Source organism: Perognathus longimembris, chromosome 2, assembly GCF_023159225.1.
Source record: "Perognathus longimembris pacificus isolate PPM17 chromosome 2, ASM2315922v1, whole genome shotgun sequence".
Classification (NCBI taxonomy): domain Eukaryota; kingdom Metazoa; phylum Chordata; class Mammalia; order Rodentia; family Heteromyidae; genus Perognathus; species Perognathus longimembris.
The window spans coordinates 45983891-46011554 of NC_063162.1; the positions used below are offsets into that span (position 1 = coordinate 45983891).

General features: G+C 46.9%; 1 protein-coding gene and 1 pseudogene across 1 annotated transcript; both read left to right on the top strand.

Annotated features, from left to right (window-relative positions):
- Window positions 1-3493: 3493 nt before the first annotated feature.
- On the top strand, window positions 3494-6982 carry LOC125344045 (crooked neck-like protein 1). The gene is given in 5 exon segments (XM_048336653.1): window positions 3494-4579; window positions 4581-5513; window positions 5515-5581; window positions 6352-6381; window positions 6918-6982. Coding segments are annotated over 5 exon segments (2181 nt in total).
- Window positions 6983-26850: 19868 nt separating this feature from the next.
- LOC125344056 lies at window positions 26851-27463 on the top strand (annotated as a pseudogene).
- Window positions 27464-27664: the final 201 nt, after the last annotated feature.

The following is a 27664-nucleotide window of genomic DNA, read 5'->3' on the forward strand; positions in this document are numbered from 1 at the left end:
CTTGTCTAGGGCAACTGTATTCATTCAAAACACACATGCAAATGAATATCTACGTAAGTAAATGAATGAATGAATGAATGAATCAATCAATCAATTCTTTTGGAAGAGCTGCTGACTCATCTGTCCAGGCTCCAATGAGAGAGTGCCTGGCCCTGAAGAAGATGACCTTCAGCCAACAGCTCTACAACCAGCTCCGGAAACACTTGGGGCCCTGCTCTCAGACCAGGACTTGGATCTCATGAAAAAGTTCTTGACCTGGGGAGTCTGATGAACATGGAAGATGGCCTCAAGCAGGAGTTTTTCCATGACACACTTTCCCCCATCCCCCAACCCAACACTGCTATAGACCCTTCCTTGTTCTCCACATAGCCTGCCTATTTGGAGTGGCAGGCCCTGAAGCACTCCACCAGCCCTTGGGTCCAGGTTACAGCCAGCATGGGGAGGAGACCTGAAGGAGACCAGCTTGCACCTCACCACCACAAACCACGGGGCCTCAGCTGACAGCCAAGGGCCCAGGCTTTAACCTCCAGCTCTGAAATTCCAGCCACCCAGCCTCATCCAACTCAGCTCCTCCACCTTCGGCTATCATACCTGACTCAGAATGCTTCCTCTGAGCCTTTCCATGTTTTCTTTCCCTACATTTTCATTTGTAAGCTTGTAGAGTTAAATGATTATTTCCTTGTGGAAGGCAAAATAAAGAAACTAAAATGAAATAAACTCTATCCTGCCTCAAGCATGTGGCAGTCCCGTTTCTGCAAACCTTCCATGGGGGAACCCACCAACCAGGCCCAGAGGGTTCAGCTTCTTCATATTACCGAGGACACCTTAGAGGGGCCTCAGGAGTTTAGTGATTATCCACCTTGACACATAAATGCAGGAACACATTGTCCTAAGCGCTATGTGTATCATAGTCATTTCTATATGGAAGATATCTAGGAACAATCGACTATTTGATAGGATTACCTAGTTCATGTACAGTGCTGAACCATTCAGACACCTGAAGCTGTTAGGAACAACCACATAACAGAATTTGAATGCACACATGCTTTCATTGTACTTGGTTGGATACCTAGGGAGGGATTGCCACAACCACAACAGGGGTGTATTTATTTAAAAGCGACTAGGAAAATGCCACAGTGCTTTGACCAAGTCGGGGACAGGCAGATCAGAGGGAACAACTCTGCCCTACTGGAGATTAAGCAAGGAAGCAGTGTTGGCAACATTAACCATGCTCATTCCATCATAGGTCTTCATTGTAAGGAGGTGGGAGGCTTTCTTCTTTTATCTCACACCTGACAGGTCCTGGTTGACTTGAGTGAGGAGCTATGCTCATCATTGGCCAGCCTTGGGCATGTCCAGACCTGCTTAGCCTATAGCCCTAGAAAGTACCTGACTGCCACCCCAAGGCAAGAGCCGAGAAAGACCAGTCAACATAGGGAAACATGAGGAAGAACAATTTTTTGTTTTGAGGAATAGTCAGGCTTGCTTGCCATGCTAGCACGAGTGAGACTGAGGCAAGAGGAGTGAGAGCTTGAGGCCAGCCTAGAGCACACTGCTAAACGTTAAAAATAATATTTTTTCTCTTATTGTTGTGTCAAATCACCAAATTCTCAGTATTTGATGGGCAGCAGGTCAAACGTGTTCACTAACGATTAGGATGTGGCTGCTAGTACAAGCTGTCAAGCCATCTCTTCTTGTCTTGGTACACTGTGTTAGTTTCTGGGTGGGTGGCAGAAGAAGGCAGAAGGCAAGATTCAAAGCTAGCCAGCTAGCTGGGCACTGGTAGCTCATGCCTGTAATACAGGATATCCAGGAGGCTAAGATCTGCGCATTGGTGTCCAAAGCCAAACTGGGGAGGAAAGCTCACGAGTCTCTTCACTCCAATGAAATATTCAGAAAAGGCTGGAAGGCAGAAAATTAGCCTTGAGCAAGAAGAAGCTCAGGGACAGTACCAGGGTCCTGAATTAAAGCCCCAGGACTGGAACCACAATACAAACATATCAAATAAATATACCCACCAAGTTTCCTGGTTCTCCCTAGGAGGTGGACAATTGGAAAGTGTTCTTCCTACAGTTACAGTCAGCAAAGTCTGCCCCCTGTTGGCCATAGGGGATTGTCTCCAGGACCATTTTGGCCACCAAAATCCTAGGATGTTTAAGTCCTCCCAATGAAACCACCTGTGCAAGGCTCTGGAGGCTCCTACCTGTAAACTTATCTACACAGGAGGCTGAGCTCTGAGGATCATGGTTGGAAGCCAGCCCAGGTAGGAAAGTCTGTGAGACTCTCATCTCCAGTAAACTGCTCAAAAATAACTGAAAGCAGCACCTCAGGCTCAGGGAAAGGGCCTGGGCCCCAATTCAAGTGCCAGGACTAGAAACCAACCCACTAAGCAAAACGAACCAGCAGACAGGAAGCCAGGCTGGTGGTATGGCTCAAATGGCAGAGTACCAGCTGAGCCACATGCAAGGCCTTGAGTTAAAGCCACAGTGCTGCCACAAAACCCACATACCCCACCAAAAAACAAAACCCAAAACAAAGCCAATAAGCAACAGCCAATAAAACCCAGAGAAACAAACAGAAAACTAAACAGTTGCTACAAAGATTTGCTTTGCTGTGTAGACATAACTTGTAGGAATGGAAAACACCAGAGTGACAACAGCCATGGCACTTAAAGTGGCTGATACACTTTATGGGCTCAAGTCCCAGGCTGTCTGTTCCCACCCTCCCCCTATCCTGGACTTGAGAGGCTACTTGTGCAATGCTCCCTTTCCACGTAGCTCAGTGCCTGCTTCCCTTAGCCCATCAATCCACTCTGCGCCATGTCCATTTCTCTAGTGTGATATCTGGTGGGTCAAGTTCCATCTCATCCTTCTCCTTCAAGATATTCTTGCTGGGTCTCACTGGCTTAGGCTTCTGGATGATTGGTTTTCCATGAGTCTCCCTAACTATAAAGATTTTTGAAAGTTCGGTCTAGAAGGGAGCATGATGCCCTCCCCTCCCCTTCCCCTGCTCTCCTCCATAGGCTTTTGTTCAGACTCCCCCTGAGGGAATCATGTGATCACCGCTGTCCAGCTCCTGAGCATGAGTCAGCAAAGTGCCCCAGGCTTGGAGGTCACTTCCTGCTGCTCTGAGTCCACGCCCTCCTTCCCCCTGGTCCCGCCTCCTGTGCCCAGTGACAGGTTCCCTGGGTTCCAAGACAATTCCGGATCCACCCTGGCCACGCCTCCTCCTCACCCTCCCTTATATAATCCCTCTGCTCCAACTCAGGAGGCAAAGGCCTCTCAGCCAGACCCCATCTCCTGCAGCTGGGCCAGCGGGCAGGCAGGCAGGCGAGTCGGCTGCTGTTTGTCTCTCCTAGGGCTCAGCTCTGCCCAGCGATTCTCTTTGTCTTGGGGACTCTTTGCAGTGTAGGAAAACTCTCCTGAACTTGGGCCGCTGACTGGGCTTCCAGTGCGTGCTGCGCGGGTGTCTCCGGGGCTCTCCTCCTGCAGACATGGCGGCCTCCTCCTCCGCCACAGCCGGGAAACAGAGGATTCCTCAAGCAGCCAAGGTCAAAAACAAAGCTGCAGCTCCCGTTCAGATCACTGCCGAGCAACTGCTCCGAGAAGCCAAAGAACGAGAGCTCGAACTTCGGCCGCCTCCGCCTGCACAGAGGATCGCGGACCAGGAAGAACTCAGTGACTACAAGCTGAGGAGAAGGAAGACTTTCGAAGACAACCTCAGGAAAAACAGGACTGTGCTGAGGAACTGGATCAAATACGCCAGGTGGGAAGAAAGTCTAAAGGAGATCCAAAGGGCTCGGTCCATCTACGAGCGTGCTTTAGATGTGGACTATGGCAACATCCCCCTCTGGCTGAGCTACGCAGAAATGGAAATGAAGAATCGCCAGGTCAACCATGCCCGGAATGTGTGGGAGCGGGCCGTCACCACGCTGCCGCGAGTCAGCCAGTTCTGGTACAAGTACACGGCCATGGAGGAGATGCTGGGGAACATTGCCGGTGCCCGGCAGGTGTTTGAGCGCTGGATGGAATGGCAGCCCGAGGAGCAAGCCTGGCACGCCTACATTAACTTGGAGCTGAGATACAGAGAGGTAGAGCGGGCACGCACCATTTATCAACGATTTGTTCTTGTGCACCCCCACGTGAAGAACTGGATCAAATATGCCCGCTCCGAAGAGAAGCAGGCTGCCTTTGCCCATGCCCGCCAAGTGTATGAGAGAGCTGTGGAGTTCTTCGGAGAAGAACACATGGATGAACGCCTTTTCGTTGCGTTTGCCAAGTTTGAGGAAAACCAGAAAGAAGTGGAGAGGGCCCGAGTCATCTACAAGTATGCCTTGGACAGAATTCCCAAACACCGGGCCCAGGAGCTCTTGAAAAACTACACCATCTTTGAGAAGAAGTTTGGTGACAGGCCGGGTATTGAAGCTCTCATCGAGAGCAAATGCAGGGCCAAGTATGAAGCAGAAGTGAGGGCTAATCCGCTCAATTTCGATTCCTGGTTTGATTACTTGCGCCTGCTGGAAAGCCACGCAGAAGCGGAAACAGTGCGAGAGGTTTATGAGAGAGCCATGGCCAATGTCCCCCCCCAGTCAGGAGAAGAGGCACTGGAAGCGCTACATCTACCTCTGGGTCCGCTATGCGCTCTATGAAGAACTGGAGGCAAAGGATCCCGACAGGACCAGACAGGTGTATCAGGCCTCTTTGCAATTAATTCCTCACCGCAAGTTCACATTTGCCAAAATGTGGCTCTATTACGCAAAATTTGAAATACGACAGAAAAATGTACCATTTGCCAGGAGAGTTTTGGGGACTTCCCTGGGCAAATGTCCAAAGAACAAGTTGTTCAAAGGCTACATAGAGCTGGAACTGCAGCTGCGAGAATTCGACAGATGCCGGAAGCTTTACGAGAAGTGGCTGGAATTTGCACCTGAGAATTGTGCCTCGTGGATTCAGTTTGCGGAAGTAGAGACACTCCTTGGGGATCTGGAGAGAGCCCGGGCGATTTATGAGTTAGCCATCAGCCAGCCACGCTTAGACATGCCAGAGGTGCTTTGGAAATCGTACATCGACTTTGAAATGGAGCAGGAAGAAACGGAGAGACCACGAAACCTTTACCGACGCTTGCTCCAGTGCACGCAACACGTCAAAGTATGGATCAGCTGGGCTCGCTTTGAGTTGTCTACAGGAGAAGAAGGAAGTGTGGCTAGATGCAGACAGATCTATGAGGAGGCTAACCAAACCATGAGGAACTGTGAAGACAAGGAAGACAGGCTGCTGCTGCTGGAATCTTGGAGGAGCTTCGAAGATGAATTTGGGACAGTATCAGAGAAGGACCAAGTAAACAAACTCATGCCAAAGAAAGCCAAGAAGAGAAGAAAGGTCCAGACTGACTATGGGTCTGAGGCAGCCTGGGAAGAATACTATGACTATATCTTCCCAGAAGACGCAGCCGCCAACCTAGCTAACCTCAAGCTCCTGGCCATGGCCAAACATTGGAAGAAACAACAACAGGAGAAAGGAGGCTGCCGAGCAACGTGCTCATGAGGACATGAAGGAGAGTGCAGTTCCAACATTCCTGCAAAGCAAGAAGCATTGGGCATTGTGGTTCTCTTTGGTCTTGTGGTTTATAAACTTCCTTTGGGACTCTTCGCCCCTGGAACTTTACCTATCTTTCACTAGAAAGCTTTCAAAGCTTTGACAGGTATATTTGTTAATGGTTTCACAGAGACGTTTTGGATTAGTCAGGGGTGGGGAGTTTTGAGTGAAAGAATTTTTCACCACTGAATGAAAATCTAAAAGAGAAAGAAACTCTTCCCGAATAAGGCTGCTGAAGCTCTGCCAACTTGAGCAGCTGAGACACTGTCTCATGCTCACTGTACATCTTACACGCTGACATCTGGAGCTAAAAGGAGGGTTTTTTGGACAGTAGACATGCAGAATGAATCCTAGCTCCTCAGGAGACTGAGATGTGAGGATCGAGGTTCAACGCTAAGCCAGACAGGAAAGTGTGTGAGAGCCTTATCTCCAATCAACCACCAGAAAATTGGAAGTGGCACTGTGGCTCAAGTAGTAGAGTGCTAGCCTTGAGCTGATGAGCTCAGGGACAGCTGCCAGGTCCAGAGATCAAGTGCCATGACCGACACACATACACTCACACACACACACACACACACACACACACACACACACACGCACACAGAAAGAAAGAAAAGGCAAAGCTCCCATGGATCCTCTGAGGTTGAAGATCAAGCATAAAATTCCATGGGCACCACCTTCTCCTCCAGCACCGAGGAACATGATGTTGAAGGCAAGAAGAGGAGTTAGCAGTAGATACTCCTCTCTTCCCGCTCAGTGCACTTTGTCCAGAACCCTAATGACGCAAGTGAGGGGGGTACACTCTGTAAATGGTCAGCATGAAATCATATCTGGGTGCCAGCTCCCAGGGCTAATTTTCATTATAAGACATAGAAGGATTGAAAATATGGCTCTGAATGACTGCCTTTTTTCCAAGAGTGTGTTGTGTTAGTGCTTCTGCCACCATGTGGCACTTAGAGAACATACCATCCCTCTCCCTGCCCAACCCCACAGTCAAGACCACTTCCTTTTGTGTGCCATTAGTAGTCACAGGGGTGATCTTTTGAATAAGAATGGCTGCTTATCAATGAAGTAACACCAATCACAATGAGGAGGATGTTCTCAGTGTGAAAATGTGCTAGCAAGTGAAACTTTCCCCTGCTGTGCTGTTAGACTTTGGAGTGGGGAAAAGATGGTCTTGTTTAGGGGAACTGTTTGTATTCAAATGGTTGATTCAAATCACACATGCAAATAAATACATAACAACCTATGTAAGTAAATGAATGAATCAGTCAATAAATGCTTTTTGAAAGATCTGCTGACTCACAAGCCCCTGTGTCCCAGGGAAGTTGGAAATTGATCTGATCCACAAGGTTTGCAAGGACCCCTCCCTTGGGGATGCCAAGTGAGAAAATCTGGCCAGGCTCCAAGGACAGAGTGCCTGGCCCTGAAGAAGATGACCTTCAGCCAATGGCTCTACAACCAGCTCCGGAAACCCCTTGGGGCCCTGCTCTCAGACCAGGACTTGGATCTCATGGGAAAGTTCCTGACCTGTTCCCTGGGAGTCTGATGGCCTCAAGCAGTACTTGTTCCATGAGACACCTCCCCCTCCCCTGCAACTCCTCACCCTCTATCCCAGCCATAGAGCCTTCCTTTTTCCCCACAGGGCCTGCCTTTTCTGAATGGCACACAGGGAAGCACCCACCAGCCCTGGGGTCTAGGTTACAGCCATCCAGGGGACAAGACCTGAAGGAGACCGGCTTGCACCTCACCACCACAAACTAAGGGGCCTTAGCTCGGGGCTGGGGCTTCAGCCTCCAGCTATGAAGTTCCAGCCACCCAGCTTCATGCAGACTTGGCTCCTCCATCCAGAGCAGCCTTCAACCACCACACCTGACTCAGAACACTTCCTCTGCATCTTTCCATGTTTTTTTTCTTTACATTTTGATTTGTAAGCTTGTAGAATTAAATGACTGTTTCCTTGCGGAAGGCAAAATAAAGAAAATAAAATTAAATAAAATATTTCATGCCTGAAACATGCGGTGGTCTCCTTTCAGTGATTTTCTCATGAGGGAATCTATCAACCAGGCCCAGAGGGTTGGGCTTCTTTATTTTTACTCAGGGCACATTAAAGAGGACCTGGGGAGATTACCCATAATCCTCCTTACACATGAATGCAGGAATACATTGTCCCAAGTGCTTTGTGTATCCTAGTCCTTTCTTTCTATATAGAAGATATCTAGGTGCAATCAATTAACTAATAGGATTACTTAGTTCATGTAGAGTGCTGACCCATTGACCAGGGTGGACATCGGCGCTCAGACAACCACATAAGAGACTTTAGATGGACACCACATGCTTTTATTGTACTTGGTTGGGTACCTAGGAAGGGATTGCCACAACCACAGCAGGTGTGTATTTATTTAGAAACTACTAGGAAAATGCCACAGTGCTTTGACCAATTCGGGGAGAGGCATATCCGAGGAAACAACTCTGCCCAACTGGAGATTAATTAAGCAAGGAAGTAGTGTTGGCAACATTAACCCTGCTCATTCCATCTTAGGTCTTCACTGTATGCTGCTGGGAGGCTTTCTTCTTTTATGTCCCATCTGACAGGTACTTGCCCTGTGCCTGGTTGACTTGAGTGAGGAGCTGTGACCCAAACATGGCTTCTGCTCATCATTGGCTAGCTCTGTGCATGTCCAGACCTGCTTACCCTACAGCCCCAGCAGGCACCTGACTGCTGCTCCAAGGCAAGTGCCGAGTAAGACCAGTCAACTTAGGGAAGCAAGAGGAAGAACACTTTTTGGTTTTGAGGTGTAGTCGGGCTTGCTTGCCATCCTATCACTAGTGAGACTGAGACAAGAGAAGTGAGAGCTTGAGGCCAGCCTGGCCCACATTGATAAATGTAAAAAACACAAAACAAAAACACACAAGAAAAAACCCACCTTTTTTTTCTGTTACTGTTGTTTCAAATTACCAAATTCTCAGTGTTTGATGGCAGCAGGTCAAAAGTGGTCACTAACGATTAGGATGTGGCTGTTAGAACAAGCTGTCAAGGCAACTCCTCTTGTCTTGGTGCACTGTGTTAGTGTCTGTGTGGGTGGCAGGAAAAGGCAGAAGGCCGGATTCAAAGCTAGCCAGCTAGCTGGGCACTGGTGGCTCAAGTCTGTAATACAGGATATCCAGGAGGCTGAGATCTGCGCATTGGGGTTCAAAGCCAACTACGGTAGGAACGTTCACGAGACTCCTACCTCTAATGAAATTCTCAGAAAAAGCTGGAAGTTGGAGCTGTGGCCGAGAGGCTGAAAATTAGCCTTGAGCCAAATGAATCCCAGGGACAGTGCCCCAGGCCTGAATTCAAGACCCAGGACTGGAACCAGGATATATACATATCAAATAAATATACCCAGCAAGTTTCCTGGTTCTGCCTAGGAGGGGGACAACTGGAAACTCTTCTTCCCACAGTAGCAATGAGCAAAGTCTGCCCCCTATTGGCCCCAGGGGATTGGCTCCAGGACCATTTTGGCTACCAGAATGCTAGGATGCTTAAGTCCTTTCTCTAAAACAATGTGTGCATGGCTCTGGAGGCTCCTACCTGTGAACTTACCTACCCATGAGGCTGAGCTCTGAGGATCATGGTTGGAAGCCAGCCCAGGTAGGAAAGAAAGTCTGTGAGACTCTCATCTCCAGTAAACTGCTCAAATATAACTGAAAGCAGCACCTCAGGCTCAGGGACAGGGCTCAGGCCTCAATTCAAGTGCCAGGACTGGAAACTAACCCACAAAGCAAAATGAACCAGCAAACAAGAAGCCAGGCGGGTGGAATGGCTCAAATTGCAGAGGACCAGCTGAGCCATGTGCAATGCCTTGATTTAAAGCCACAGTGCTGCCACAAAACCCATATAACCCACCAAAAAAAAAAACAAAAACAAAAACAAAAACAGGGCTGGGATGTAGCTCAGTGGCAAAGCACCTGCCTAGCAAGTGCAACATCCTGGGTTCGATCCCTAGTAATAAAATACCAAAGACAAAAAAAATTGTTAAAAAAAAACCCCAAAACTAAAACAGAACCAAAACAAAAGCAATAAGCAACAGCCAATAAAACACAGTGAAACAAACTAAACCAAACAGTTGGTACAAAGATTGGCTTTGCTGTGTGGACATAACTTGTGGGAATGAAAAATACCAGAGTGACAACAGCCATGGCACTTCAAGTGGTTGATACACTTATCGGCTCAAGTCCCAGACTGTCTTTTCCCACTCTCCCCCTATCCTGGACTTGAGGGGCTACATATGCAATACTCTCTTCCCACAGCCTGGTGGTAGCTCGGTGCCTGCATCCTTCTTTCACATTCTTTCCTGTCTGCCTCAAAGGTTTTCTTCTCTCTCAGCCTTCACTTCACATCCACCCATCCTTTCCACCTCAAACCTTCTCTTCTCCCCCAACACTACCTCCTCTCTACTCTCTCCTTCACCTGTACCTTTCTATTCACATCTATCCTTGCCCTCTTTCTCCAACCTTTCTTTTCTCTTCACCCTTCCCTTTTAGAATCACTCCTCTCTTTCCCTTCCACCCTTCCTTTCCTATGTATCATTCCATTCATCCTTCCTTTTCTGCTCTACACTTCACTTCCCCTCCAAACTTCCATGCTCCCACCACACTTCTCCTCAACTTCCATCTTCCCCTTCATCCTCTCCCATTCCTGTCACCTTCTACCCTTCCCATCTGCCTCCATTTTCCCTTCTGTCTCTATCCTTATACTTCTTTCTATTCTACTTCAGCACTACCCTAGGCTTTCTATGTTTCTCTTATCCTCACACTCTTTCCTTCTCTCATAAGTCTGATATCAGGGCCTGAAAGGGCTTCTGATGGTTGCTCTGGGAGAGATGACTGAGGATGATCTTCTCCATGGCAGGGAGCTCATTAAACTCAAGCTAGATTTTCTCCCTCTGGTCCCCTAGTGAGGAGTCCTATAAACCTTGTGGATCAGATCAGTCTCCAAGTTCCTGGAGACATAACGTCTTGTGAGTCAGCAACTCTCCAAAATGAATTTATTCATTTATTGATTCACTCATTTACTTACATAGGTACTTATTTGTATGTGTATTTTCAATCAATACAAACAGTTGCCCTAAACAAGACCTCCTTTTCTCCACGTCAAAGTCAAACAGAACAGTAGGGGAAAGTTTCACTTGCTAGCACATTTCCAGACTGTGAACACTCTCCTCATTGCAACTGGGGTTATTTCATTGATAAGCAGCCATTCTTATGCAAAAGATCACCCCTGTGACTACTAATGGCATACAAAAGGAAGTGGTTTTGATTATGGGGTTGGGCAGGGAAAGGGAGGGTAAGTCCTCTAAGTGCCACATGGTGGCAGAAGCACAAACACAGCACACTCCTAACAAAGGAAGTCATTCAAGGTTGCATTTTCAATCCCCCCTAATATATTTTTATAATAGAACCTATCAGTGGTATCTGGCACCCACATTTCTGTGCAATTTTGATCATTTATAAGCTCTCCCCCATGACTTGTTACATTAGGGTTCTGGACAAATTTCAATGAGTCAGAAGAGATGAGTATGTACTCCTTCCTCTTTCTCCTTCCTATCCACAGGTGATTGAGAATAATGCTACCATGCTCTTTTTCTACAAGAGGAAGAGGTGAGTTGAGGGGGCTATTCGCCCAAGGAGAGCAAAAATTCCACCTTCTTTGTGTGGAAAGCCCCACAATGCTCTCTGGCTAAATCCTGGTTACACAGGGGATCATTTGTAGGGGGAGAAGGATGAGAGTAAGGTACCATAACAGGTCCTTGGTTGTGAATGTGTATATGCGTATATGCAAAAGAGTCTTAGGATGCAGGGGTGAAAAAGAAGAAAGCTGAAAGTAAAGTGTAGAAGTAAATCTTCTGCTCCACCTTAAAATGGGTACTGGAGACCATTAGAGATTCAATTGGTGGCAAGACCAGTTTGGCAAACAGGAGTTTGGCCAGGGAGGGACAGGGGTAATTCTGTTTCATGTGGGAAAGTGGATAATCTGCTCATCTCCTGACCTCTCCTGAAAGTGTCCTCAGTATATATAGCGAAGCTGGAACCCTTGGGCCAGGTTGTTGGGTTCTCTGAGATTGTGTCCTTATTGAGATCTGTTAAAGGCCTGCAAAGGTCATCAGAGATCAGTTCCCCAGCCAGTCAGGAAAAAGCTTTTACAAACCAGAATGTTAAAAGGCAGCCCAAAAGGTAGCCCAAAAAGAAGTCTGTATAGTTGAAAGTTAAAATGTTGAATGTAATTTCCAGTTTGGAGTATAGCTCCTAATGGACATCTGATCCTGCAGCCCCTTGGTAAAGTAGACTAAGGTTATAGGTTCCTGGCTAGGTAAGGTCAATGCCCCTGAGTCAGCCTGAAGAAGTTATAGAAGATGGATGATCCTCGCCCATCAGCCTCCCCTTTTAGGACCAAGGGACCAGAGTTGTTTTTGGGAAGATGAGGCAGGATAAACTAGAGGCATGGCTAACCAGTCTATGGAGAAAGTTGCAGGTAACCCAGAAGGTGTGACATTCTACTGGAACCACTGGGAGCCACTGCTGCCTGACACCACAGCCCCTTCCCATTGCATTTGAATGAGGATCAAGGAGAGAGTCTAACAGTCATCTGAAAGAATCTACATCTTCAGATCAGACTCTTATCATACGCAGCTGGTTTCTGCTGGAAAGTGCTTTGCATCTGGTAACTAGCTCTATTAAGAAAATTGGATATTGTAAGAAATTTTCAAGCAGACTGGCCTGCTGCTAAATTCAAAGCATGTATGACAGGCTCGAGAGTCACTTCCAGGCAATGTTTGGGGTGAGAGGTGTGTCCAAGAGTATTAAATGTGTCCAGATGGATTAGGGTGTGACCTCAGAAGAGAGGGAGGTAACTGCCATCACGAGTGCCAGGTACCAAGGTAACTGGACAGAGATTTAAACTGCTGGGGGCATCTTCATGGAGCCCTCCTGGGGGTGAATCTTACAGATGCCACTGGCCAACCTTAGGCACTTGGAGGAACTGCAAACTGGAGAATTCCACTCTAGAATAGTTGGCTCATGATATAGAATATAAAATATAGATATAGAATAGTTGGCTTATGATAGTTGACTCTGGTCTGGCTTCTTAGGAGCAGCCTATGCGTGGAGTCACAGTAAATTGCCTTGATGTAGTTGAGATAAACCGGAAAATGTAGACAGTTTAAAACTCTAGCAGCAAAGAAGCCCCAGGAAATGTAAAGAGGAAGTTTAGTATAGAAAGCCTTGGAGAAAGGGATGGAGAAAGGGTTTCCTCTGGATAAGAAAGGGATTTAAAAAGTAAATTGTCACAGAATGTTCCAGTAAGTCACTGATGGTGTGAGGAAGTAAAAGATGGTGTGAGTGGGGATATGTTAAAATTTTATAAGACACAGATTATAAAACTATATAAGGAGAGACTTTAGAGAGAAAACAAAAATGTTTCCTTTAGATTAAAAGGTTTTGGCATGTTAAAAGTGAGAAAGACAATCCCTAAAGTGAGTATGTAACAAATGGTAAAGTTGGTATGTAATCAAATTGGCTATAATATAAATAGGGTCAGAATTGGGGCTTCGGTGTAAAACTATGTTTATCTGTCGCATTTGTTATGAATTTTTATGGTATTGCGCGCACAATACCAATCTATCCCTACCGATTCTCAGTCAGAATCAGACTAAGCAAGGAGAACCATGATTGGTTCTCGAGTTACCTAGCAGAAGGGGGGAATGAAGGGGGGAAATAAAGAGTCAGACTTTGAAGTCAGGCCCCACTTTACCACGTAAACCTGAGATAAGCAGGCCCTGTGAGCAAACCCAGGACAGGCTTATTAGGGCCTAGCCGGTCGAGAACCCTAACGACTGGGAATGCTTAACTCTAACTGCCCCTAGAATGCCTCGAGCCCTGAGACAAGCAGATTTGTACCCGTAATCTTGCTTGCTTAAACACCTAATTGCTGTAACTTTGTCTTTTGCCTTTATAAACTCTGTGTAATTGGAACTGGCGGCTGGCTCCTAACCTCCGCTGTGTCGGTGGGTAGGACAAGGCCCGGGCCGCGGCCCTGCTTGAATAAAGTCTTGCCTTGCTATTGCATTCTGGAATGTCTGAGTCTCGGTGGTCTTCTTGGTGGTGGTTTCGCGACTTGGCATAACAAGATCAGGTCAGCGTGCTCGCTGTAAATGACCCTGGCTTTTGGCTGTCCTTGTCGAGCAATTGCTCGGAATTGGAGTCGCCCTTGGGGATCGACCTGAATGGCCAGTGCATTGGCCCTTGTTTTCCCGTGACCCCTATCCAGCGGCCACTGGGCCACAGGGATCTCTGGGAATGCATCTCCACTCCTAAGTCCTCTAAGCAGCAGGGTGTCCAGCCTTTGCGGAGCCCATATGGGGGAGGTTCTCTGCGGGAGGGGGCCAGGGAGGTCTGCCAGGGTCCATGACATCTAGCCTTCTCTCTGGCTTCAGTTTGGTCCTGAGATAGCCCAGTGGGCGCAGGCAAGCATGCGGTGAGCACCATCTTCTCAGGAGAAAGAGTGGGTTGAGGAGGGGCCTGCCAGCAAGATCAAACTTCCTGCTTGCTCAGGTGGGACTGCGGGGGACAGGCCAAGCTTAGGGCGGTGGGGGAGAAGCCTACATAAGGGAAGGCAGGGAGGGGGTGTGGCCAGAGCAGATGGGGAAAGGGTCTCAGAGCCTAGGGCACCTCTCACTGTCTGAAGGAGAGGTGTCCAGAGTGGGTGAGGATTTGGTCGGTCTGGGTGGAGGAGGAAGTGGCCTCAGTGCCTGGGCCCCTTTGGCTGACTCACAATCAGGGGATGGGCCCTTGGAGGTGATTGGTTGGTTACCCTCAGGTGATTTGGGATAAGGCCTATCATGCTCTCCTTCTGAGAGGGGAGGAGTTGAGCGGCCCTTCCCCAGAGAGAGGGAACATTGCACTGCATTGTCTCTGTGCTTCAGAAGGGCCACCCATTCTCTCTGGCTCCTTCCTGGTCACTCAGGGGCATGGAGTTTAGGGGGAGAAGGAACAGAAGAAGGCAGCAGTAACCATCCCATGGTTGTGAATGTGCCACATGGGTCTACCCAGAGGAGTCTGGATGCAGGGGCTGCACAAGAAGAGAGCTGAGAGTCTAGTGGAGAATGAGAACTCCTGTTCCACTTGGTGTTTCCCCTGGTGGCAACAGGAGTTTGATCCAAGATAAGGGCCGGCATTGGAGCAATGGGGAGGGGTGTGGGCTGATTGGATTTGACATACTAATTCTGTTTTATGTGGGAAGGTGGAAAATCTGCTCACCTCCTGACCTCTCCTGAAAGTGTCCTCAGTAAACATAGAGATGCCGGGCCAGGTGGTTGGCTTCCCTTGTGAAAGGTTCCTCCAGAGGAGACCGACAACCCCATCCAGGGTTCAGGCAGCAATCAGTTTATTTAATTTCATTTCATTTCATTTTTACTTCCCACTCTTATGCCAAGTCGTGAAACGACCATCAAGAAAGCCACAGAGACTCAGACATTCCGAAATGCAAAAGCAAGGCAAGACTTTACTCTAGCACGGCCGTGGCCCGGGCCTTGTCCTACCCACTCACACAGCAGAGGTTAGGAGCCAGCCCCAACCTGTGATTCCACAGAGCTTATAAAGGCAAAAAACAAAGTTACAGCAATCAGGTGTTCAAGCAAGACAACAAAGTTACAGCAATCAGGTGTTTAAGCAAGCAAGGTTAGGATACGGGCACAAATCTGATTGGCTCAGGGCTCGAGCTACTAGGCTCGAGGCATTCTAGGGGCGGTTAAAGTTAAGCATTCCCAGGCGGTTGACTTCTTGACTGGCTGGGCCCTAATAAGCTTGCCCTGGGTTTGCTCAGACAACAAAACGGGGGCTGCCTGAAAACGGGGTTTACTTTTAACTCTTCATTCCCCCCTTCACCACGAGGAAGTAATCATTGAATTGCACAAGTTCACAGATCACACTCTAAACAGAAAATAATCATTCAGAGGAAGCGAGCACCGTCAGCTGGGTGTCCCGCTTAAAGGTGGCTCTGGGTAGAGGGTCCCAATCTAGAGGGGGCTGGGTGGCCAGAGCTTCACAGCCCAGGCTGAATCCGGGGCCCAAGGCTGAGGTGGGGAGGTTGAAGCCCGCACTCCTGTCACAGCTGGCTGTCACCTAGACCACCCTGAGGGCCCATGGGATGGTGGCAAGCTGCACTCCTTTTGCTTGCTCTAGGCAGACCTCTTGCTGAACATGAAAGTATTGGTGGCTGCCGTGGAGGACTCCTAGAGAAAATCATAGTGGAGCTCTCTTCCAAGTTCACCTACTCCTCTAAAAATATGTCAGGAAATTTTTCTTGAAATCTAACCCTGTTTTGAGAGCAGGTACCCAAATCATCTTTGCACAGAGTCAACCCGCTAATGGACCTGGAGTTCTGCAGGGGATGGTCTACCCTGGTCTTTTCATCTCTGTGTTAACAGTATGGCTATTAAGTTCAATCAGGGAACCTGAGCGTATATGAAAATTAACTCAACCCCCATCTGTCATTCTTGCCAGGTTTGCCATCTCCGACTGGCGATTCAGGGACTCAGATCAAACAAAGTACTTCCAGGTTGAGCAGGGGTGGGTTCTTTGCTTTTACTGGTCATGCTTCCATACCTCCTCCCTCAATCACATTAGAGATGGTAGAGACAAGACCTGACTACATCAATCCTTGAGGAGCCTGAGCAGCCAGTGTGCCTCCATATTGTAGCTTGGGCCTGACTGGGCCCTGAAACTTCCTGGAATAACTGCAGAACATGTCAGTGTGAAGCCTGCACAAAATGCAGTCTAAAGTAATCAAGGTAGCCAGAGAGAATTCATTTGACCAGAGGTCAGTTAAAGTTAGGATGCTTTAGCAATTGTTTGTAAGATGCTTCACTGCCTTGTTTGATAATTGTGCCGTGTACTGGAATATCAGCAGATAAATATTTGAAGTGCCAGGTGCTCTACCAGGCAATCAAGCCCCTGACAAGTTACTGCCCCAATAAGTAACTAATGTATACATAGCAGGAGGGGACTGGCACCAAAAGTCCCTTGTAGCACCCCCCACTAACAGTCTCGAGGTAGATAACAGGTGAAGGCTGACCCCAGATGTATTTTGCAAATTTTGACTGTCTTGCTGTTAAGCGACAATGCCCCAGCTAATCAGGAATAGATAACACACTAAAGGTTAACCAATTACATGTCTTTTTAACTGGGAATCCCCCTAGACTTGTTTACTCTAAAAACCCAGTGTAATCTGTGCTCAGGGCCTTCCTCCATCTTGGCTGTGTCCTTGTGGGCAAAGGTCTGAGCTTGCTGGTAAACAACTCTTTGCTTTTTGTCAGAATTGGCTTCTTGGTGGTCTTCGCGGGGGTCGGGGGGATGTCTCGAATTCTGGGCATTTCATCCTCACCTCAGGGTTTTAAGAATTTAGACCCAGTCATTTCCTATGGAAGTGATAGGGGCAAAGTTGGTCTAGATATCTCACAGGATATAGGACATAGTACAGCTGTTCTAACTCCTGATATACTTTCTCTTGGTCAATCCTGAAAGGGATCCTGGCTGCTCTTCCCAGTGACAACTCCTGAGCCTAGTTTCATGCTGTAGACCAAATAATGAAAGCTAAGGCCTTGCCCACTCATGCCCATGTGTAGCTAACAAGGTAAGCTAGCCAAGCCAGGTTTTACAGAGAGAGTCCAAGGACATGCAGGCTTAAGGAAACAGGTGGTGGCCAGCACATCTAGAGAACTAGAGGGTGGCTTAATTGAGGCCAGAGAACAGGTCTTCAGAGCATATTAAAGGTTACACCTTTGGCTATTTCAGAAACAAGCTGCATGTGAGTTATGAGAAAAGAAGATCAAGAGCCCACAGCCCTACATAAGCATTCAGGGCCAGAGAAAACAGCTTACACAGAAAAGTTAAGGTCCAGATCTACTCCATAATCCCGTTAGTTTCCCCTTCTACTCTCAGCCTGATACCAGTTAAGACAATCAGTATTCAAGATGTTGACTCCTTGTAGAGAAGGCTCACATTGAGATGGAATGGGTGACCACCTATACACGTATTTTAGTTCTATAAGAAAAAGGAAAATATGGGGTGTCCACCCACAGTTCACTGTCCCACTATCAAGCACCACTCAAGAAGGCATGAGAATTACATTTGCTCAGACACAACCATTCTCTTGTTCCTTCGAGGTTGATCCAGTCTCAGGTGACTTCTGTTTATTTAGGTATATCTGAATCCTGTCATGATGCATGGACTCTTGGAATACATAGTGTATGTATCCCTTACAAGATAGGCAAACATTCACAATGAGGAGAGATGCAGATTATTTAAGAGTTTTTATTACAACAATTAGAAGGCCATGAGTGTATGTTTCCTTTCTCTACAATTCCAGCTCATTGGGCATGTAGAGGGTAGACCATTCCCAATTCAGAGTGCACAGCATTAAGAGGTCTGCTTGGGTGGGGTGAGGGAGGGAAGAGGTGGAGAGGGGAATTCCCCTTGGGCTGTTTCTCTACATTCCTTCATTGTGATCTTGCTTCATTGAGAGATCTCACACACTTTGACACCACCCAGCCAGCATTGTAAGTGCCCTCTGCCTACGCAAAGTTGCAGAGACAGAAGACCAAAGAATGCCTCTACTTCAATAAGTTGTACACCTCGAGAGACACATTCTTCCTTACTCATTTTTCCTGGTATAGCCTCTGAACCAGCAAAGCTGCAGTCACAGACAAGGGAGTCATTTGTTTTGTAGGGCTTCTGCTGTTGCCTGGGAGATACCACATTCATTTTCCTCATGCAGTGTCTGAGCTGGAATTGACTAGTGGAGGGAAATGCCAAATCCTGATACCATAGCTACACATACACACACTTCACCCTGGGACAGTACCACAGCCTCACAACTCACAATAGTCACTTGGCCACTAAAGTCCTGCTAGAAAGAAGCTGAGTGGCAGTGCTGCTATATTCCTTTATCCCATCCTAGCATAAATTGTGCTAAGCAACACTCAGATGTAGACCTCCGTGTCTCCACCGAAGGGGCTGCAATGAGTATGACACTGCTCTCAGCAGCAGCAGGTGTTGAGGTTCCATCCAGCAGGAGCAGGACTGCCTATTGCTCAACCCTCTCCCCTTGGGGTCATAAGATACAATAAATTCAAGACTGCTACTGGACAACTTAGACAACATTTCATTCTACGTGACAATGTTGATTTTTTACATGGCAGTCTCAGAGCTTCTTACCAAGAGCCTTAGTGTCTACTTCAAACACATCCAGGCCAGCAGACCCTCCCTATTTCCTGCAACCAGCCCAGCTAGTCACAAGGGTTCTCAGCAATAAGCACATAAATGTCATCAATTGAAGCAGAAGGAGCTTGTGACAAAGCAGGAATGGCTCCCAGAGATCCCAGGAGAGCTGGGCTCTGAGGCCATACCCCAGGCCTTCCATGGGAGGACACCTCAGCTTCCACCACCAAGCAGTAAGTGCTGCCTAAAGATCTGTCTCATCAGCAACCAGGAAGGACTTACCCATGAGTCCTGAGCCCTTTGCTTTTGTGAATCCCATTTCCAGTCCAGAAAATCTCATCTCATCCATGGAGCCTGCTTTGTGTATCTACCCTCTGTCTGCCACAGACTGGAAAGGGTTTGTCTCAACTTCAGTTGCTATAAAGGTAAGGGTAGTCCACATTACCAGTTTTATTATGATGGAAATGGGGTTTGAAATGGATCTTTAAGTTGCTAGGCAGGTACTCTATCACTCTATCTGAGGTATGTCCTCACCCTCTTTCTGCTTTATTTTTTAGAAAAGGTCTCAAATTTGTACCCAGGTCAGCGTGAACCACAATCCTACTTACATTTCCCCAGTAGCTAGATTGATGGATACATGCCACCATGTTTAGCTTTATTGGTTAAGTAGGGTCTCAAATTTAATTTTTTGTCTAGCTGGCTTCAAATCTTGATCCTGTTAGCCTCTGCCTCCTGAGTAGCTAGGATTACAGGAGTAAGCTACCACACCAGGCTCATCAGTAAGGCTTAAGGTGTACCTAAATATGGCAGAATGACTTAGTGCCAATGCTTAGTGTCAAGCAGAGCCAAGTTCATCTACATAACCTTGACTTCCCCATATTTGATTCTTGCTGGTTCATCCAGGATGAAAACCTATTGTAGTCTTGTCTACTATGGGTAGAGATTTCTCTGTGTTGAAGCAAACACTATCTTATCTTCTTTTCACTTGGAAAATGTCTTCCCATCAACAGTAAGATCTCTGATACCAAACTACAGGCACCATGAAAAGCCAGCTTCTGGGCAGCAAGGCTCGAGCAGCAAGACCATCACTGCTAATTTAGCAGAAGTGGGGGAGGGGGAAGAGAGGGAAAGAAAATACCCTTCACAACTTTGTCAGGATGGCACTCAGCAGTCATTATGGTAATATCTAGCCTTCAATTCCTTGTCCTCTGGACAATGGCTCTTTCACTTCTGTCTGCTCGCCTTGCCACAGGCTTCTCATGGTTATCCAGGAGTGGCAATGTGCAACATGTAGACTCCTCCCATACTATCTCTCCCCATCCTCATAGGACTATCTGATAACCCTTCTGCCATCAATGTAGCAGCAGGTGAGTGGTTCCAGCACTGTGTAAGGTCTCATGGCCTTGAGGCATGCTTCCATGGACACAGACAGTGGGACAATTGATCCAGGTGCATTTGCAACCTAGCTCAGCCTCACAAGGCTGCAGGACCCATAGTGGTTAAGATGCGCTTAGGAAGATCTAGTACAGAGCTGTAGCCAGTTTCTTACCACTGGGACATGAATGCGGAGACTGACACTTCTCTAGCATGTAACCCAGCATCTAATGGCATTGGAGCCAATACTCACTCCAAGGGCTGCTCAATGCCCTTGAGTCTTGGCATAGAGAGATGTGATTGCAGTCTATGAACCAGGTACATAGACATCCAATCTTACAGACATAGGACAGGGAAAAGTTGGGCCACAGGGAAGGAGAATTCACTCTGACCAGCATGCATCAAGGGCCTTCAGGATGAAGTCTTGTTCTAACACTGTTCACAATCCATGCACAGCAACCTCAACCTCAGTTTCTGGAAAAAGAAGCTTCAAGTGAGTAGCCTGAGGGCAGGCCCACGGCAGGACCTTGATTTCAGTCATCTCTTCCAGATAGCCTCAGCCATGGTTTGGGCCAGCCATGGGAGTGTGACTCCCATGTCACACTCGCAACTGCTTACATCTTCTTCACTGCTTCACAGCCATGGCTGTTCTGGAATCTTTCAGTCATGCTCAGTATTCAGAGCCATCCTCTGTTCTACTGTTGTGGTCCACACAAGAAACAGGGACCCTCCGGCAAAGCCAGCAGTTTCTTGTTTTGTAATGCCCAGATTTAAAGGCCCCCAAAGACAACCATCAGAGTCCAGAGTCAAAGCCAAACCGCAAGGGTCGTTTATTGCGAGTTCGAACCCAGACCTCCGCACACTTGTTCCCAGTGATGCTAAGAGGCCCCAAGCGCAATTCCAGCACAGCTTTTATAGGCAAGTACAGGGAAGTTGGAGAAGACCCCTGGTTACAAGTACATGATTGGTTGACATTTGCCCTAGTTTACTGGTCGCCTCAGGATTGGCCTGGGTTTTCCCTCTGAATGTATGGCACCAGACGGCCTTAACCTTGGGGTAGAGATCCATGTGGGCCTCCAGGAGTGGTCACGTAGCCACATTCCTGCAGCCAGATGGTTCTTGTCTCTTGTGCCCAGATCTGGGCACGGGCCTGGAACCGAGCACTTAGTCATGTCCAACCTTCAGTGGGCTCCGGGCGCGGACAATTAATCATGTCCCGGTGCCAGATGGCCGTTATCTCCAGTGCTCAGATTCGGGTATGTACAGAGTTCACAGAGGGGTGGGGGTGCTCGTGGTTACAGAGTAGCTATAGGAAGACTGCTGGTATTTTCCCACTTCCCCATGGGTTAGCAAGCAAAGGTACAGAAGCAAAACAGCTGTTAGGGCATAATGGTTATAATTCTCTCCGCTCTTCAGTTGAAGCTCCAACCCACTGCAAGTTCTGGTTCAAGTGTGGACTTCGAGGCAAGTCTATGTCCAGGCATGGCCATGTTTAGTAGTGTCTCATAGCTCCCCATGTTAGAAAGTCACTGTCATTACACCAGTGTTCTTTGCTCACTCTTCAGCAGACAGTGAAGCCAACCAATGGGCAGCTCCTCCCAGCTGATGCTAGATGCCACCCTCACACCTGGCCATGTAGAGAGTTGCTTCTCGCTCTAACCAATAGCTGCACATACTCCCTCCCTCATTCCCGCCCTCCCCACATGTCTGTCCCTCCTCCTAGCAGCCTCAAATTGAAACTATTTCCACCTTGGATGGTGGAAATATCAAGACAGATGTCATAGAGACCTGTATTTGGCCATGTCTATGGACTTTTTCTGCTGCCAGGATTTTAAGAATTGGAGATTTGTGTTGCAGTAGTACTGACTCCTCTGCAGAGGTGAGACTCACAGTGCCCAGAAGAGATGTCTGAGACTTCTTTCTAGGTAAAGATTGGATACTGCCAGCCCACTTTCATCTTCCAGATGACTGTATTATAGTGCTCAGAAGTGTGGCCCTCACCTTGGACAGTCACTAGCAGGTCTGAGGATCACAAGGTGCCTACATGGAACCAGCTGTCCCAGTCTTACAAACCCTTTGGCTTGAGTCCTCACAGGCCACTCCACTCTAGTGACAATGATTCAGGCCCCCGTGCTGCACTGTTCCATAACTCAGATCTATACCTCAGATCTACAGTGAACTTAGAATTTCTAGTATTGACCATTTGGTGTTATTAGGCCCTTCCTTCCAGGCCTCCCCTTGAAATGTTCCAAGATCCAGTAAGTCCTAATACCCCCAATGTCCTGGTACATTTCCATATCAGCATTGTGCTCAGCAACTACTATCTGCTTGGGTTATTTGATCCTTGGCTCTAGCAAGTTCTAGGGTGGGTCTAAGGCTATCTGAAGAGGTCATTTCTCCCCACATCTCTCCAAGTGTATCATGGTTGTGCTGTGAGGGCACTAGTCTAGAAGGCTATAGGTATACCAGGTATTATTTGGATGGAGAAATATGTTCACCTCTGCCCCCATCCTCTCAGACGCTTTGTTATATACTCATGGCCACACCTCTGAGGCCATGGAGAGCATAAATGGGGCATATATCTCAAGAGGTATGAGAAGATGCTATGTGAAGCCTGTTCTCATCTTGCGCCACTTAGGCTCATAGCTGAACACGGCTACCAATTGCAGCCTTCAGCCTTCCCTGGATAGCTTGGCCAAGAGCCTAGCTTCTGAGGTCCAGGAACTGCCCAACCTCAGTGTCATTAGAAGGATTTGCATGCCTCTCAGGAGAACAAACTATCTGCAAGCTCACAAGCTTCTTTTTCTTCAAAATTAGAGAGGATTTTTTTTATTCCTTCGTACAAGGGGTGGGTCCAGAAGTGAGACTGACACATTTCACAAGGACACCAGATGTGTAGGAAGCCATCCTGGGGTCTCAAAAAGAAGTCTTGAGTTCTGGACAGGTGCTGCTCATAAGGGGACAGTTATGGCTAAGCCAAAGCAGAAACAGCCAGCAGAAGGTCCACTGGAGAGGCTTCACGAAAAGCATGGAGGACATAGCTGGGAGTCTAGGCACTGGCCACAGACAGGACCTCAAATATTTACAAGAGAACTAGGAATCTCAAGGGGGACATGAAGGGGTTATTGAGAATAATCGTTGGGATGTACCTGAGATGAAGGAACTGCAATTTAGGAAGAAAACCATACAATATAGGAAGAAAACCAAAGGCATGATTCTAGGACCAGAGTGTTACCTTTAGAAACAGGCAAGCCAGCCAGCAACAAAAAGGTAGATCTAGCACATAGGGTCAAGCCAGAGCCCCTAAGGCACAGTCCTCTGCCTCTATACTCAGTCCTATGTGTGTACTGATGAAAACATATAGCCCTGGGCTCCATGGGCACAGTAATGTTTCTAAGTATAACCATGACCACATCTGGGTATTCCAAGCAGAAATCCACTACACCTGGAACAAATATATGGCCCTAGCAAAGTCTTAGTCCTAACACCAGGGCTCCAAATGCAGCCATGTGTACCAGATGTTCTGCTGTGCCCTTTAGGCCTCTCTAAGGAAGACAGGAAACTGACCAGAAGTGGAGGGAAGCTTCTAGGCCAATTTTAGCCTTCATCTATCATGTGCCTCTATTAGGGCCCAGGGCTGTCACAGATGATCTGACTTGTCAGCTGTTACCCTGAGCAACTGAATACTAAGTTCTCTTTGTCCCATGTCTCAGCAGAGCCAACATCTAACAGTCTTATATGAAGTTATTAGAGCAAGTGAACCTCCACATAGTCCTTCAGGCTTGAGGTCTGCAGACCTGTAGGTGACATGTTCCAAGGTGACAATCTCAGAATGATTATGGGACATGTCAAATCATCTTCCTAGGTAGCCTTGACTAATCATTGTAAATAGTGAATCAAAGCAGAACAAGTAGGAATAACCATAGCTGAACAGCAGTGACCAAAGCTATAGGCCAATTCTCATCTGTACTCAAGAGCAAACACTCCTCTTTGTGGCCTTCTGGAAACCTCCATGAGATGCCCACACAATGCATTGAACATTAAAAGAATTTAGCCTTGGACTTTCCTGCACCTTTATGCCATGCCACATTAAGATTGTATGAATATATATATGCATATATATTCACATATACATAGATAGATATAGATCTATATAATCTATCTATCTATCTATCTATCTATCTATCTATCTATCTAGATATATACTGTTATGTGACAAACACATTAGGTATTTCTACATAAGGAATCTGCAGCAATTCTTTGGCCAAAAGTTTTTAAGGAAGATTTAGGAAGACAAGAAGGAAAGACACTTGAAAAATGAGTCAAGTTACATCTGGCTAATAGGCAGCCATGACACATTCAAGGCACCTTTAATTCCTGCTGGCCAAAACAGAGCACAGTTCACTACAGTGAACAGAAAGAAGGCCAGTCTAAGTAGGTAAAATTCTAATATCTCTGCTCAAGGCTTGGGAGTAAGAACACCCAGAGATGAGGGAAGCCAGACTCTAAGCTTGGAAGAAAAGTGTTTGAAAAAAGAAGAAAATAAGGCTCTGAAGCTTTAAGGCTTTGTTTATTTATATTCTTTAAGGCCTTATGTACAACATTGAACATGCCCAAAGCCAGGATGGTCACAGTAAGAGCCACCTGCTGTGGCTACTAATCCTGAAGAAAATCTTGAGAAAAGTCCTTGGGTCAAATCCTGAGAACCACAGCTGAAAGTTAGAGCTCTGCCTTTAGACTCTAGGACAATCAGACCCTTCTAGTACCTCACCTTTCAGCACACCCAATTCCTACCCAGGAGGGGAGTGAAGAATGTAGAAGCGGACCCCTGGCATTCTATAGACAGTGGTTTTGACTTTCATTGCCATTCCCAAATGTCATAGGCTCCCAGGTACAAGTCTCTGGTGAAGATTCCAGTAGGACTCTGCAGAATAACATCAGTAACCACTTTTAAGCCAATCTGACATGGGCCCAGTATTTGGAGATGAAGAGAAAATCCAGCAGCAATGCTGGTGTAAACCCACCCAAAAGTCCTCTAGGGGATGTCTTTCCTTTTTACCTTCTGTTTTCTTGCCACAGGTGCCTTCCCTCCATTGTTATACATTTCTTCCCCTCTTCCCTTTGACTTTTTATAGTTCTTTACATCAAAGCACCATCCCACTTTGTCTACCTCTTACCAACAGTCCACAACTTTACCAACTTCCTACCAACTGTGGGTTCCCATAGGGCACTCATCTTACTATGACTGTGCCCCACTATACATCCCGGCTCACCATGTTCTAGAAAACACTCCTTTGCCTACACAATATGTCAATCTGCCAGCTCTGTAGCTCATCTTCATGAGAATGGTGAGCAGAAAGGACACAATTTGTAGCCTACAATCCTAACCTTACTTCTCAGACCATAAGACAATCACAATCTCCAGATCTACAGTTCTCAACATCCTAAACAATGACCTTATTAGTCTCTGCTCACCAGCCAGTCACTGGAGGGCATTGCATCATTCACACCAACATTACCCAGAAAGACACTAGAGGTAAAACTTTTCTAATGTTATGCTGTTGACCGCAAGATGACCTCCTGGTTACTAAAAGCTTCCATTTCTCTCCCATTTAGCCAACCCTTCTCAATTCTATTTCCCAACTATCTCTTGAACTCATGCATTTCCATTCTCCTTTAATCCTAAGCTTTGTCTGTTGAGTAAGCTAAAAATATTTTATGATCACTCACTCACCAGTAATCCTTCTCTTCCATGATTTCTAAGCCCTCTAAGGCTTCAAAGCCAATCTTAACTTGACCTGAGTAGCCTTATGTGCTTTGACCATCAATCTCCTCATGGCAATCTCCAGAATCACCTCACAGCAATTTATCTTTATACATGACACATACCTGTTCATCTAGGATCCGTGTGCCTAAGCACATTCTTAGCAATTAGCAATTTAAGTCCTATGAGTCTGAAAGTAATAGAAATAGGAATGTCCAGGAAACTGGAAGAATGAAGTTGCCACACAACATCTACCTCGTTAAAGACTATCAGGGAACACCATATACTTGAGCACCTAAAGTCAATGTGGATACTGCAAGATGAAAAACTACATGGCAGTCCTTTCCCTAATCCCATTACCAATTGTTCTCTCTGCATCTGCTAGTTAATCCTTCACCTCCAGCCCTGCTCTCTGCATCTGGTAATGCCTCTCCTGGACTGTAGCGCAGAACTGCTATACATCTTATGTATCAGACCTATGGGATTGTCTGGGTGTCTGGCCTATAATGGCTATATGTCAGCTTCTAGGGCACGTGTATGATACCTCACCTAGTTGACTGGACCATCCTCAAAGTCAGATGAGACTCCTCAAATCTCTTCAGCTCACCCTGTATTATACTCCCTATGCAGATGAGAGATGGAGCACTATAGGAAAGAACAGGCTAGATCTCTGCAACAAGGCAGAGACCCTGCATAGGACAATTTTTGCCCAAACATTAACCCTTCCTTACTACAGCTATTCAGTTACCATCCTCAGAAAGCAGAGGTTGCACAGCTCTGCTGGCTCAACAACCATGTTCTCAGGATGGTGAGTGGTTCATAATGCCAACAAAAGGCTACCTTTCAGCCTAAGTAAGGATGGAGTGGTTTGGAGATAGGGGCTGCCAAGTCGGACCTCACTATTTGTGGGTAACCTTGAAACTTCAAGCTGTTCCACCAGGAAATAGTCCTGCTTCACAGGATGTCAATCCATCATATTCCCTTGCATTAAGTTGTAAACTCAAGCCCTACCTCCACATCTTCTAACATATATCAAGGACTGGATAATAGGACTCCACAATTATAACTATCTCAAGAGATCATCTCTTCTCCAGAAAATTATCAGAGATAATCAGCAATGGACAATGTTTGGAGACAGATGTCCTATGGTGGGAAATTGGGTCTCTGTGTGGATCAGTCCAATTTTCTCTTCATCACTGTAGTCACATTGTCAGACCTTTAGCCAGCCTTCAAGCTCCCAGTGGCACCAAGATCACCTCATCACAGAGGAAAGTCAGACAGAGTTCCCATTCCTACCTGGCAGGTAGATATTCGTACCAACAGTGTTACATTGATCATGGGCCTGACCACCGTTACAGAGGAGTCAGATGATTTCATTTCTGAAGACAGGAGTCCTGATGACTGGAACCATGACTATGATAACAGAAGAGACATTGGTACAGGTGGAAAATGGTGCTTATCTGAACACTAAGTGGTGCAATGAGATTGACTTTTGGGGCCATTTTAGGCCCTTCTGACTAAACTAATCTGGAAATTTGGGAAAACTGTACAGAGCAGCTCAACAAATTGCACATTTCTGATAAAAGAGTTGAAGCCCATAGTTACAGCACATAGAAATGACTAGAACTGCGATTCCAGTGTTATAACAGTAATATCCTTTCACCTCAGGGCT